At 50.5% G+C, this 13,789-nt stretch overlaps 7 protein-coding genes across 7 annotated transcripts; 4 read left to right on the top strand and 3 right to left on the bottom strand.

The window, feature by feature from the left end:
- Positions 1-60: 60 nt before the first annotated feature.
- Positions 61-3,024, bottom strand: DBP7 (putative ATP-dependent RNA helicase; the record flags this gene model as incomplete). Its single annotated transcript, XM_076635119.1, has 3 exons — positions 61-456; positions 522-818; positions 904-3,024. 3 exons carry the CDS (start codon positions 3,022-3,024, stop codon positions 61-63), a joined length of 2,814 nt encoding a protein of 937 aa, XP_076484885.1.
- A 245-nt stretch (positions 3,025-3,269) lies between these two features.
- JCM6883_002953 (uncharacterized protein) lies at positions 3,270-3,888 on the top strand (the record flags this gene model as incomplete). Its single annotated transcript, XM_076635118.1, has 3 exons — positions 3,270-3,351; positions 3,417-3,501; positions 3,564-3,888. 3 exons carry the CDS (start codon positions 3,270-3,272, stop codon positions 3,886-3,888), a joined length of 492 nt encoding a protein of 163 aa, XP_076484884.1.
- A 1,429-nt stretch (positions 3,889-5,317) lies between these two features.
- Positions 5,318-5,624, top strand: JCM6883_002952 (uncharacterized protein; the record flags this gene model as incomplete). The annotated part of the gene is made up of 2 exons (XM_076635117.1): positions 5,318-5,487; positions 5,552-5,624. 2 exons carry the CDS (start codon positions 5,318-5,320, stop codon positions 5,622-5,624), a joined length of 243 nt encoding a protein of 80 aa, XP_076484883.1.
- Positions 5,625-6,997: 1,373 nt separating this feature from the next.
- Positions 6,998-8,221, bottom strand: JCM6883_002951 (uncharacterized protein; the record flags this gene model as incomplete). The annotated part of the gene is made up of 1 exon (XM_076635116.1): positions 6,998-8,221. One exon carries the CDS (start codon positions 8,219-8,221, stop codon positions 6,998-7,000), a length of 1,224 nt encoding a protein of 407 aa, XP_076484882.1.
- A 726-nt stretch (positions 8,222-8,947) lies between these two features.
- On the top strand, positions 8,948-9,905 carry JCM6883_002950 (uncharacterized protein; the record flags this gene model as incomplete). Its single annotated transcript, XM_076635115.1, has 2 exons — positions 8,948-9,161; positions 9,238-9,905. 2 exons carry the CDS (start codon positions 8,948-8,950, stop codon positions 9,903-9,905), a joined length of 882 nt encoding a protein of 293 aa, XP_076484881.1.
- Positions 9,906-10,582: 677 nt separating this feature from the next.
- JCM6883_002949 (uncharacterized protein) lies at positions 10,583-11,921 on the bottom strand (the record flags this gene model as incomplete). The annotated part of the gene is made up of 2 exons (XM_076635114.1): positions 10,583-10,639; positions 10,716-11,921. The coding sequence occupies 2 exons, from the start codon at positions 11,919-11,921 to the stop codon at positions 10,583-10,585; spliced, it is 1,263 nt and encodes a 420-aa protein (XP_076484880.1).
- Positions 11,922-12,426: 505 nt separating this feature from the next.
- On the top strand, positions 12,427-13,577 carry JCM6883_002948 (uncharacterized protein; the record flags this gene model as incomplete). Its single annotated transcript, XM_076635113.1, has 3 exons — positions 12,427-12,850; positions 12,932-13,173; positions 13,248-13,577. 3 exons carry the CDS (start codon positions 12,427-12,429, stop codon positions 13,575-13,577), a joined length of 996 nt encoding a protein of 331 aa, XP_076484879.1.
- Between the last annotated feature and the right edge of the window lie 212 nt (positions 13,578-13,789).

The raw sequence follows: 13,789 nt of genomic DNA, 5'->3' as shown, positions 1-13,789 counted from the left end.
AATTGCGAACAGACCATGCGAGAAATCGTACAAAACACCCTTCGAATCCCGTTCTCTCATCTATTTCCCTTTCCTCAACGCTCCCAACACTTCCTCTCCCGCAATCTGGAATTCTCCACCACCATTCCCCTTAGGTCCTCTCATTAATTTCTTCATTCTCGCTTCCGAATCCATTTGTTTCCTCTTCCATCCCGTCTCGAACCCTCCTTCTCCTTTCTCCTCCTTTCCATTTCCATTTCCATTGCTCGTTTTCTGTCGTTTCGCTCCAGAGGAACCTTTCTTCGAAGAGGAGGAAGAACCAGCGGAAGGATGACCAGGAGCTTCACGCATTCCGAACGATTTCGCCAAGTGTCCGAGATGGAGAGATTTCGTGTTGAAGATATGTTTTTCTGCTGAAGGATGAGTCGCATAGGCTCGGATGTGAGCTTGGAAAGCTTTCCTCGCTAGTTCCGCATTCTACTCATTCGTCCATTCGTCAGTAACGGCTTAAATAGAAGGGAAGAGGGAAAAGGCGAACGTACGGTTTCAGATTGATTCGCCCACCTCTCAAATCCCATCTGTACGTCCGTAGCCCTCGTTTCAAACTCCCTACTTCCCTTCCCTCCACCATATCCATCCCTCAATACTTCTTCTACTCCAACTTCTCTCAATCGTGTCTTTTTCGCTCCTTTCGAGGAGGAGTCGGAGGTCGAGTTGATCCCATCTTCGAGCAGTTGAGCGTAGGGGGTTTCGGAAGGGAGAAGGAAAGAATAGGCGGATCCTTGGGCTCCGGCACGAGCGGTACGTCCTACTCGATGGATGTATTCGGTTATACCTCCCTGTTCGATCGAATTTGTTCTCTCATCAGTTCTCATTCTCGCTCGAGTGGAAGGAGAGGGAAAGGGAGGGAAAGGTGTGACTGACCTCGGTCGGAGCATCTACTTGAACAACGCATCCAACGTTCTTAACGTCCAAACCTCGAGCGGCGACTGAGGTGCAGAGAAGAACAGCATCTTGAGTTTCCTCCCCTTCTCTCTTTCCGTCTTCGATCTTGTAGGACGTCGAGAAAGCGCTGAGAGAGGCGAGTCGAGTTTGGAGAGGAAGAGAGCCATGTAGACGGTAGATCGGGATCGATGGAAGAAGAGGATGGAGAGAAGCAAGGGATTTCTTCTTCTTTTCTCCTCCTCCTTCTTTCGTTTCCTCCGAGTCGGATTCTTCATCTTCGACATCTTCGTCTCGTCCTAACTTCATACCTCCAATAGCTTTCCACCAGAAATCGACCGCGTCGGTACAACTCATGAAAACGAGGATCTTCATTCCTTGTCCTCCAGTCGAGCGATTCTTGACGAGTAATTTACGGAGTAGAGCGAGGAGAGAAACGAATCGAAGTTTGGGGGGGACAATTAGGTAGTGATGGAGTAGTTGAGAAGGGGGAGTGAAACCTGAAGGGATTTGAATCTTTGCGATAGCCGTCGTCGAATCTTCTCCTTCTTTCGCGGGTTCCTCCTCCTCGTCTTCATCGTCTTCAGCAGCACGTTTCTTCCCTTTCTCCGTCGAGACCACCGTCAAATCCCGTCGAACCGGTTCTCGGACCTTCAAATCTTCCCTCGCTCCAATCACTTCTGGAGTTTTCCCTTCCTCCCCAGTAATCAATTCCGCCAATCTATCAACCCCTTCACTAGCCGTCGCAGAACACAAAATAGTTCTCCTTCTCTTACTCCTATTCGTTCCTGAAGTCGAACGAGTTTCTAAATCTTGTAAGATCGCCCTCATTTGTTCTTCGAACCCTAGATCCATCAATCGATCACATTCATCAACGATCAACCATCTCAACCCCAACTGCTCCTCTTCTCCACCTGCTCTTCCTCCTCCGTTCGGTCCTCCTCGACGAGTTCCTAACGGTGCATTATTCGCATTCTCCCTTCCCCTCGGTGCTAAACTCTTGGTTTTAACCGCCTGACCCGCCAATCTGAAACTCGCCGTAGTCTTCAAGTGATCGAGTAATCGTCCAGGAGTCGCCACGACGATCGGACAACCTTTCCTCAGACGCCTTTTCTCGTGAGTTCGATTCGCACCTCCTACGAGTAAACCGGCGGTGAGGGAACGAGGAGAGATCGAGTAGGTTGAGGAGTAGGGCATGGAGGACAGGAGGGAGGAAAGGACGGTGTGGATTTGGGAGGCGAGTTCTCGAGTTGGAGCGAGGATTAGGGAGAGGGTACCGATTGAACGATCTGGATTCGTCGAAGTCGAAGTCGAAGCCGCTGAAGAGGTGGAGGGAGACGGAACGAGGAGATGAGAAGGAAGAGTGAGGAGATCTTGTAGCATGGGGAGAAGGAAAGTCAAAGTTTTACCGGAACCGGTTTGAGCTCGTAGAATCGCGTCGTGTTCGAACGGGAATAACTTCGAGGGGGAGGGTACGATGAGACGAGGGATCGCACCGGCTTGACAAGCGGTAGGACCGGTGATTCCGAGTTTCGTAGAGAGGGCAACGACGAGAGGTTTCATTAATCCGAGTTTGGTTAATTCTGGTGCTGGATCTTCTTCTGCCTCTTCCTCCTCTTCCGCTGCGTTATCCTCTTTGACAGGTTTCGTGTGAGTGAGTGGAGCGTTCGAAGGTTTGACGGGAATAGCAGGGGTTGAATCCAGAGAAGAAGAATTCGAGGCGACGGGTAATCCATCCGCGGTGAAGAGAGATGAAATGAATTGTTTCTTTCCGGAGGGTCCTACTGTGGATTGTAACCTCCTTCCTCCTTCTGTAGTGCCGTTCGTGGCTCCGTTCGTAGTGGAAGAGTCTTGAGTTGATCGATTATTCATTCGACTTCCCGGCATCTTCCTTCCTCCTCCCGCTCCTCCTGACTGAGCCCCATCTTCCCTCTGACTACCCTGAGTAGAGGCAGAAGCTCGAGGGTTCTGTTGTTTGAGTTTATTGAACCTCTTTTCTTTCGCTCGATCGGTCCATCTCCCTCCTTTCTGTCGAGGTTGTCGTGCCGCTGCTTGAGGAGCTGAGGAGGGCGCATCGAAGTTGAGAACGAAATCGTCAGCCATCCTGATTGGAACAGGGATGGGGAGTGAGGAGAAAAGAGAGAAGAGAGATGAAGAAAGTTTTCGGAGATGCCTCTCTCGCTCCACTATCATCGACCATTGTTTCGCCTGCTAGCAGACTATACAGAAGATCTATCAGCCGACATCTCGAACGGAACAACGCCGAACGATTTCCAGCTGCATTTCAATCAACCTCATCTCCTACTCTCTCCCACGTCTCGCAGGCTCACAGCGGCTGCACGTTGAAGATGTCCCAAGCCTACATCCAAGCTTCCGAACTCGAGCGCGTGCTGCTGGACCCCTCCGACGACTCCTCGTTCGTCGTTATCGGTTCGTTTCCTCTCCCTCTCTCCTCTACTGCGCATTTGCTGACCACGAGTGCACTATGTGGCTAGATGTCAGATCATCCGATTTCGTCGGTGGAAACATTCCCAACGCTCTTAACCTCACAACCGATAAATTCTCGACTCCTTCGAAAACGTTCGTCTCCTCCTTCCTCACTCTCTCCTTCTCTCCCGCTAATGTTCAGTCTATCGTCACAGCGAACGAGTAATCTCGCAATATATCCTCCCCCGAACGCCCGACCTGAAACTCGTCATTGTCCATTGCATGCGTTCGCAAACTCGCGGTCCTTACGTCGCTCATCAGCTCGCCCACTCTCCTGCGTTACCGGAAGGAGTCGAGGTCAAGATCCTGAAAGGAGGTTATCAGGGGTGGTATAGAACGTACAGGGGGAGAGCAGAGCTCTTTGAGAATCTGGATCAGAGCGAAAGGAACGAGTGGGAAAAGGTTGTGCAGGCGAAAGAAGGCGATAGGGAAGAGGCTGAGGATTCGAGGGTATTGAGGGAACGATTGGGGAGAACTTGAAGAAGGGGAGAGGAGGTGGTTGGGGGAAAAAGAGCTGATTTCTCGAAATCCGCGATGAGAAAGCGAAGAGGCCGACATTGGTCCGTGGGCAGTACGGCTCGTCACTTTCCTCAGATATCGCCGAGGATAAGAGGAGTGAGCAGCGCGGCGAGAGAAACCAGCAGAGACTTTTTATCGTGAGCTTTTCTCGCTTTCATCGTTCTATCTTACTCGTTGGAACTGATCAGAGCCGCGAAAGCGTTCACAGTTTGGATACCTGTAGCTATCCCTCGACTACCAGCTGGCTTGAAATCCACATGGTTCACGTCGTTCCTCTCCGTCCGTCAATTCGAAATTTTTCGTTCGTCGCTCTGGCGCGCTTATCGGTTTTCTACGTTTCGTGAGTCTCCTCACTTGGTGTCGCTTCTCTGATTCGACTCTAGCAGATTACAGCTTACTGACTCTCGTAGTGTGCTTTACAGTTGTACTCGGTCGAGGAGCTCGTGCTAGCCCTGGAAATTCGGTCGTATCTCGAGGCTCGCATCCGATTTCACCTCAATCCCGTATCCCCGCTCATCAATCGAATCGCTTCGTTCTTTCGAATCGCTCAGTAGGAGAGGAAAGAAGCTGCTTGTCGTCGTGGAACGCAAGAACCTCGTCGATGAAATCGCGCTCGAGAGCTCGAGCCTCAGCGATCTTTGCTTCGTCCTTCCCTCGTGCTTGGCATCCTCGGAATTTTGGCGGAGAAAGATGAATTGCTGTTCGCGCACTGATCGCTCGCTCGCCTCGACCTCTCTTCAAACCAGTGTTGCCGGGGTTCTTAGACGTAGAACTCGTAGAAGCCGTAGAAGCCTAACTAAGGTAGGTAGAATCATGCCATCTAAATCGCTCCTTAGAAGCCTTAGAATACTCTCCGCGGAGGTAAAGTGTTGGCCTCCCACTTTTGGAGATGCTGATTTTACTCTACAGCTCTGCAGAACACAAGGTCAATTAGCTTGTGCGGGAGATTTGAAGCAGCAAAAAACGTACGAAATAATTCTCGAGGAAACGAGACGACGATGAGGAGTGCCAAAATAATGCTCTCCCTGCTCCTCGCTCATGTGTGAGCTATTCGTCCTCTGTATCGTGCCTCTTCTGAGCTGGAGAAGCGGAAAGTTGTGGGTAGATGGTCTGAGCTGAGTCAGTTTTCCTGTTCCGCGGTGCTCTTTTCGCTCCTAAATTCAGGTTCGTCAAAAATCCTCTCATCCTTCGCATATAGATGTGAACCACTTACGAGAGTCTACGAGCATTTTCAGCGCCAGCGGGAATTCTAAGACGTAGATTTTAGGTAGAATGGCCGGAAATTTTCTACCTAAGGTATTCTAATTCTACGGCCTTAGGCGGCAACACTGCTTCAAACGACACCTCGTTTCTTCTCTTTAACGCTCGCCTTCCTCTGTCACGGACAAAGATGTCACAAGCAGTCACTCAGCAGGGCATCGTCGATCTCCTTAATCGTATCCACCAATCTTTGACAGCAGCCGCCTCGAAACAGTGCATCTCTGCCTTCAAAACCTGGTTTAAGGAACACTTCAAGAGTGGCGAAGATTGGGATGCTCAGTTGTGGGTACACACTGCTCCGTGAGTCTACTTGCGTTCCACTGAGAATGTGAAGAAGAGGCCTAAACTTTTCATCATGATTTAGATTTCATGTGTGGGTGAAACAGGTCCTCGAAGCGGTGGAGGCTAGAGCGGGTGCGAGACGTAAACCGATCTAAAAATCGGAAATTGTGCGCTGTCTCTCCGCGGTCATTCCTTCCGTTTGCTGACAATGAATTCGCACATTGCTGTTTCCTTCGTCAGGAGCAAGCCTTATCCAACATCAAATCGGCTTTGGTCAGTATCACTGCTTGTCTCTTACTCGTGATTGAGCGATCGCGCCATGCGCTAACTTTTACCCGTACAGTTCAACACGTTGCTTAATCGTTGGATGCAGAAATACGGAACCAATGTCGGGCCACTCCAACAAGAGCGCGACTTCGGAGCTATCGCCCGCATCCAGGTACTCGTTGCCGACGTTCCCCGCACAGTCGGAAACCTCAACTCTTGGAAGCGTGTTCAACTCTTGCAAGCTCTCGACGACTTTGAAAGATGGTTCGAAAGATCGACCCGATGCCGAGTGACTTTGTGCGTGCAAAACCCTCCGTTCCGACCTCGCACAGCTGCTGACTGCTTCTCTTGCACAGGACGACATTCTGAACAGAATCAGGGGGATTACCGTACGCCTGCAGACTTCATGATATCTCTTGAATGTTGAGCTGATGCTCATGGCTGTCTTTGCTCTCTCGCTGGTCACTGACATGGTCTCTACAGGCCCTTTACGAGCACGTACAAGAGAACAGCCTCGGATTCCGAGCACAGCTTCGTTACCCCGACGTCGCTCATCGATTTGGAGGAATCTAAATCCATCGCTCCAAGTGAACAGTCGATCTGTTTCAATGGCACACACTGTTACTCTTCTCTTCTTTCGTAGCTTTCCTCTACTTTATCCACCTCGGTTGTTCAACCAACCTCATTCATTCATTCATTGGGAACCGAGCGAAGAGAGAGCACTTTGAGTGCAAGGTCAACCTTGGACGCAGACACAATCTTGCGGAGCTGGCAACGACAACACGTCGAGTGGAGGAACTCAGCTGATCCGCCAGCTCGGGATCAAAGACTCATGCTTACTCTTTTCGCTCTGTTCTGTGAGCAGATTGTATCTAATTCCTTCGTGACGTTTCATAGCATCTGGCGGTACAGACAAAGCTGAGAGAGCATCTGCAGGCACACTGAATCGAGCCGGGTTGACGAGCTAGCGAAAAGAAAAGATCAGAGCTTGAAGAGGTAACATTTCGTTCGGTGCAACCTACGTCTCACGGCCACGTAGCTCGCTCACCGTAACAGCTCACAGAACAGATCAGTATGACTTTGCAGCACGAACGAGAGCAGGAGCAAAACACAAAAAAATCATCGTGAGCAATTTTTTCCCTTCGAGTTAGAATCACCTTAGCTGTTCCCTCCTCTTCACTTCAATCCCTTCCAGTCGTCCAGCTCTCTTTTCCAGAGATACTCGAGCTCACTACGGCAATCATAAGAAAACGAGACGGGGTTATATACTTGAGACCAAGGAAGGAGCGAAGAACTGATGTAGACTCACCTCTGGACAACACCATATTCCTTCTGATGCAGTCTCGAATCTGTTGAGAATGAGTTGACAACCTCTCGGTGCGAGCGCTCTGAATACTCGATGCGGCTTCCATCCTGTCCACGCAAATGCAAACGCGCTCGGGAACCCGTATGGGTCTTCGTCCGGATCAAAGACAAACTGAGGAACCTCGAGAACTTCCAGATTTGACGGCATGAGGTCGAGGTATTCCCGGATTGGGATGGGAGATTCGAAAACTTCTTCGTCTTTGTAGCTGTCTTTGACGATGAGAACCACGACGTTGATCAGGTTTGGGAGAAGGTCGACAACTATCGAGAACAGATGTTCGAGGTCGCAATCGATGGGTACAAGCTGAAGATGAAGGAGCTTTGGGAGACGAGCGAACTCGAAAAGTATTTCCTCGAACACCAAGTACATTCCCCCGACGGAGCAATATTCAACTTGTGACCAGTCGAAGGCGTGCTTCAAGAGGTCAAGCATCATTCTGAGTGGTTCCGGCATCTCTGCGCCACCGAGGTACCGACTTGCGAGCTGGAGTACGTGAAGTCGACTTCTAGGATGATTTGAAGCGATGGCGAGACCTCCGTCCTCCTCCTCCTCCTTCTTTGACGATTCCGACTTGGGGTTGTATGCGACGAGACAGGCTGGCTGCAAAGCGAGGTGCTTCAGAACGGGGAAACCGTTCAAAAGAGCGGTTTTCAGTCGAGGAGTGATAGTGAGTGCCGTGGCGACGAGGCGAAGGTGTACGAGATGGGGGAGTTTGGAACAGACAATGACAAGTTCTTCGAGATATTCGCAGTGTTTCGGCTCGAACTCGAGATATTTCAACTGTGGAAGCTGCGAAGCGAGTCGGCAAGAATGGATGTAAGCCTCTTCTTCCTTTTCCATGTCCTCCTTTGTGATGACACGACGGGAGCTCCAGAGTCCCAGGAACTGCACGTAAGTGCCGACATGCGGATGAGAGGCGAGGTGCTCGAGGAGGGAAGAAGAGGACGAAGGTTCGATTATGAGTTTTCTCCAGCGAAGTGCTTGTCCGAAAGGGCGCCAGCTACGACAGACGAGAGAAGTCGATTTTCCTACAGCTTCGTTCGTTTCGTCCTCGTCTCCGATGCGGAACTGGGAGAGGATTTCCGAGACGATCTCGGGAGGGAGGAACGGAATCGGCATTTTGAGAGGAGGAGGAACTACGACCTCACGAACTGCCTATCAGTCATCTACGCTTTTCGGGAGTTGCTTTCGAGGTGTACTCACGCGACGAGGAGATGAGAGAGGCCGTATTCTCGAGTCGTTCCAGCTCGGCAAGACGGCTCGGACTTGTTCGCGACTCCGCGAGACTGTTCGTGATCTCGAAAGTCGTCCGAGAACAGCGGTCGCGGGGTCGCGAGCGTGAGGAGTGAAAGGTAGAAGGGGAAGCGCTCGATCTCTTGTCCTCCTACCTTCTCGACACGCTCTTCCGAATCACCCGAATAGCCAGCAGAGGTCAAAAGGAACAGCTCGAGCTACCTGCAAGAGCTTGGAGAACTCTCGAGGGAGTGTCTCGTTGCTCTCTCGCTTGTTCACTCGTCTTCATCTAGTTTCCCCGACCAGAACGGTACGTTCACCTCTGAGCACATATGAGCTCGTCTGAAGACTCGAGAGGATAGCTGACTACCTCTTGCCTCATCACAGAGACCCTTCGAGATGGCGGAGCCGACGTCGACTTCCTCAAATCGGTTCTTTGATCGCCTTTCCAGGGACACCCTCGCACGAATCTTTGACAGCGTGACGGAGGAGTCCTTGAGCTGTGTCGAATCACGCGAGGAGCACTACAGTACTCTGTGTTCTCTTTGCCTAGTTTCGAAACTTTTCCGCTCTTTCGCTCAACCTCTCCTCCTCAAGCACGTCTCTCTCGCGATGGGAACCGGACCAAAGTTGCTCGAGCGCTTACTCGCGAACAACACAGAGGAGACGATCGCAACCGTTCAGAATTTCTGGTATGATGCCCACGTTACGGGAGTGACTCCTTTGCTCAAGAAATTCATCGAAAGGGCTTCAAACCTGGAACACGTTTTCATCAACCCAGGCCAAAAAAGGCAGTTTCCACCACTCAAAGCACTCTTCGGCTCGAGTACGCCTTTCAAAACGAGTTTCCCTTTACTTTAATAGTCGTTTTGCTGAATCTGGGTTTCTGTCTCGTCCACCAGGCATTACGACTCTCTCCCTCAAATGCGTCAACCTCAGAATCAACGGAGCTGTCTTCTCGTTCCCCGAACTCATCCGTCTTTGTTTTGAGAATTGCTCGAATTCCGAAACCGGAGGAATCCTTTTTCAACTCCCAAAGTTGAAACATCTCGCTTGGTTCAGTCACGGCTCGACCCTCTTCCCACCTGAATTCAAGTTTATCGACCGTTTCGCTCCTCAACTCGATTCGTTCATGGCCTACCTCATCAGCAGACCTGCCCTTCCTCCTTCGATTTTCTCACGCCCTTCCCTCTCTGTCCTCTTCCATCAATCGTATCGAAATCACGTCCCAGATCTCGACGGAGTACGAAACCTCTATTTCGAATTGAGACGAGGAGTTCAGGATGCAGATTTGTGGATTCAATCGATCGACAATTTGAAGCAACATCAACTCGAGACTCTTACTCTCGCTTTACTGCAAGGGACTGAGTTATCACTCGAAGCACAGGTCGAGATTGACGAGCTCGAAGAAGTCTGTAAAGCGAAAGGTATCGAGGTGATTTGGGAAGAAAGAACAGATCAAAACACGTTCTACAATCGAGTCCCGGCAAGTTTCATTCATCGAGCTGAATCTCGTCGTCAGACCACCAAAAAGCCAGTGAAAAAGTTAAAAGCGAAAAAGAAGAAGTGAGGAGGACCAAGGGAGGGAAGTGAGAGGAGGAAATGTTCTCTGGCAAAAAAAGTTGTATCGGTTTCGTTGTTTTGTTTTGCACTTTGGGTTCAATGAGGTTAGCCGCTCGTGTACGAGTTGTATGGAGAGCAGGGAGCTCGATCCTCGAAGGCGTCCGTCGCAGAGACAACGAGGAAGAACTGACGATTCGCAAGATCGATATTTGCTCGGTATCCAGCCAGGGGGAATAGAGTGCAGCCTTGTGGTACTCGCTTTTTGATCAGCGGAGACTCGTTAAAGGGCGGTGACAGGGCACCTCAACCAAGAGTCGGACTGGGCTCAGAGCGGCGAAGACAGATGAAAGATTGTGTGCCCAGGGAGAGATTCTTCTTTCTCTCCATTCTGCCTCAATCTCGCGCAAGAAGCCGTCAATGACTCTTGATCTTGCTCTACCGTTCTGAAGGCAGTGCGAGGCGGATCTCGTCATGGTGAATTGTCAAGGAGACAATTCTGGACGAAGCCCGCGCGACAGGTCTTGAACTCATCGTCTCGCTAATGAGTCTCACTGGTCGAGAGCTCAGCGATCCCGTACAACAATATCCTGGAACGGCAAATTGGAGATGGGGAGATTGAAACTGAAACCAAGTCATGAATTGAAAACGGTCAGGATTCTTCTTGTCTTTGTCCTCTTCTTCACGTCAATCGCTTTCCGCTCCCGAATTCTCTCCCTCCGCAATCTCGTCTTCAGAGGAACTCTGTGGCAGACAAGAACTAGTTAAAGCAGACGATTCGCTTGCAGATCACAGGGGAGTAAAATAGAAAGAGACTCACCTCTGATTCGTATACCCGACACCACTGTTTTCCCGAATCAGTCTCGTACTCTGCGAGTACGAGAGGATAGTCCTCAGCTGCCAACGTCTCAAGTACCCGAAGAGGTTCTTTTCCCTCGGCCTCGAATTCGAACGCGTCCGGGAATTCGAAAGAGTCGTCGTATGGATCAAACGCAAATTGACGAAGTACGAGTAGGTCAAGGTTTGGCGGGATGAGTTGGAGGAAATCTCGGATCTTGATTGGGGACACAAGAACGTCTTCTCCGCTGCGGAAGGTCTTTTCGACGACGAGGAATCGGATGTTGATCATTTGAGGGAGGACGACGATGAGTGTCGAGAGAATTGATCTGAGGTCGAGACGAATCGGCGAGAGTTGGAGTTTAGCGAGGTTGGTTTGACGAGCCAAGTCGGAAATGATTTCCTCGGTGATGAAGGGTCCGCCAACTGAGCATGTCGTGACTCGCGACCAGTCAAAGGCGGATTTCACGACATCGAACATGGACCTAGCTGGGTCTGGGTCGGATCCACCACGCATGCGCGAGGTCTGGAGCTCGACGTGGCGTAGTTGACTCTTCGAAGGAATTGAAGCGATGTCAGGGTTCTTCCCGGTTTCGTCGTCCTCCTCCTCCTCCTCCTCCGTGTTCGATACCAATAAATCAACAAGTTCCATCGGACTCAAGTCGAGCGTTTTCAAGACTGGAAAGCCTTTCAGAAGAGCGGTTTTCAATTGGCGAGTGATGTAGAGAGTCGGTCCGACAATTCGAACTTTAGCAAGTTTTGGAAGTCTAGAGCAGACGATAAGAAACTCTCCAAAGTGATTGCGATTTGCGAAATCGAGCGAGACGTTCTTCAATTCGACGAGCAATGAGAGGAGTTTGCGAGATGGAGCGTAGTCCTCCGGTACCTGCTCTGTGACGTCCTGATCCATGTCTCGATGAGAATTGAGAAGTTTCATGTCTTGAACGAGATTTGCAATGTGAGGATGGGAGACGAGGTGATCGAGGAGGGAAGAAGAGGACGAAGGTTCGATGGAAATCTTGCTCCAGCGCAGAGCTTGTCCTAGAGGGCGCCAACTACGACAGACGAGAGAAGTCGCTTTCCCAGGAGCCTCGTTAACTCTTCCGTCAGTCTCTGCGTTTTCGTCTTCGTAATGGAACTGAGAGAGGATTTCGGAAACGATTTCGTGAGGGATGAATGGAATCGGCATCGTTGAACGGGGAGGATCTGGAGCGCCAATCACTCGCGTCAGTCAGCACTCGCTCCTGTGGGTATACGGGCTGAACTTACGCAGACAAGAGAGGAGAGAGGACGTGTCGATTCGTGGTTCCGATTCTCGACTCTCTTCAGCTCAGATAGACCCACGGCGCCAAAGGCTTCTCTTAGACTCGATGCTTGCTGTAAAGGCGCCCTTGAAAGTGTCGAACGAGACAGAAGTGAAGAGTAGAAGGGGAAGAATCTCTTGCCCTCGTTCCCCAACGTCGCTCTCGCCCGACATTCTCGAGAGGGCAGCAGAGGTCACAAGGAGCACATATAGTAGATTCTCGTACTCCCGAACACGTCTGGGTAAGTCTCACTCCCATCTCCTCCTCCCCTTCCTTTCATCTACTTTCATCGATTGGGTCGGTACCTCCATTCGTGAAGGACCTTGAAGGCTCCGAGTGTCTCGAGAACATGACTAACTCGGCTTACATTGGTCCGCAGAACCCTTCAAGATGTCAGAGTCGATTTCGACCGCCTCTCTCCCTCAAAATCGATTCTTTGATCGTCTCCCCACCGAAACGCTCTCCCAGATCTTCAACGACGTCATTCAGGACACTTTGAGTACCCAAGAATCGCGCAAGACGCATTACCCTACTCTCCGCTCGCTTTGCCTCGTCTCGAAACGCTTCCGCTCTTTCACACAACCTCTCCTCCTCAAGCACGTGTCTCTCGCGATGGGAACTGGACCGAAATTGCTCGAAAGTTTACTCGAGAATAATTCGAAGGAGGCGATCGCAACGGTTGAAAACTTCCATTACGACGAGAAGTTGACGCGCCTTATCCCGTTGCTAAGAAAATTCATCAAGGTAGCTACGAACTTGGAACAAGCTGTGGTCAAACGTCAAGTCCCACCCCTCAAGGCATTCTTCGGCTCAAGTACGCCTCTCATACGCCTCTCACTCGGGTTTCTCACTGTTGTCTTTGGTCACTTGCTGAATTTCTTCTTTCGGTTACTAGACATCACGACGCTTTCTCTCTTCGCCGTCACCATGACTCTTAACGGAGCCGTCTTTGCGTTTCCTCAACTTGTCCGTCTAACTATGACCGGCTGTCCGATCCACAACGAAGGAGGGATCCGCTTCGAACTTCCGAAACTGAAACATCTCGCCTGGTTCAATCACTCCACTAGCCTCTGGCCCCAGGAATTCGATTTTATCAATCGTCTCGCTCCTCAACTTGATTCGTTCATGGCTTACCTGGTCAACAAAGTCGCTCTTCCTTCATCGATTTCTCCCTTCCTTCCATCTCTGTCCTCCTTCATCAATCTTACCAGAGTGGTGTCCAATTCGTACCTGATCTCAATCGAGTCAAAAATCTCTACTTCGAGGTGCGACGTCGACTTCCGGACGCGACTATGTGGATCGAACTCATTGGAAACTCGAATCAACACGGAAACTCGAATCAACATCAACTCGAAACTGTCACTCTCGCACAGTTACAAGGATGGGAGCTCGACTCTGATAGTCTTGGCGAAATTGAAGGTCTTGAGGGAGTTTGTAAACGAAACGGAATCGAGGTGATTTGGGAAGAAAAAGGAAATGGGGACACTTTCTATGATCGCGTCCCGGCGAGTTTCATTCATCGAGTTGAATCCCGTCGCTGATATCAAGAGGCAGAAGTGAGGAGGACTAGTGACGGAGGGAGAAAGTTTTGAGTCTTCGCAGTATCTTTTCGGTCGTCGTTTTACTCCTCGTTTGGTCAGTGCAAGGTATCCCTCTTTCTTTGCGAATCAAGAAGAAGACGAGCATAGAATGATCTGCAGCCTTGACACATACGCAGAAGCGAAAGCTCGGAAGAGGCATTCTTTCTTTCTGC

This window comes from Sporobolomyces salmoneus, assembly GCF_050403485.1.
Source record: "Sporobolomyces salmoneus JCM6883 DNA, S_salmoneus_JCM6883_v1_ctg84, whole genome shotgun sequence".
Lineage (NCBI taxonomy): Eukaryota > Fungi > Basidiomycota > Microbotryomycetes > Sporidiobolales > Sporidiobolaceae > Sporobolomyces > Sporobolomyces salmoneus.
The sequence above is the reverse complement of the archived record's forward strand: the minus strand, read 5'-3'. Positions and strand labels throughout refer to the sequence as shown.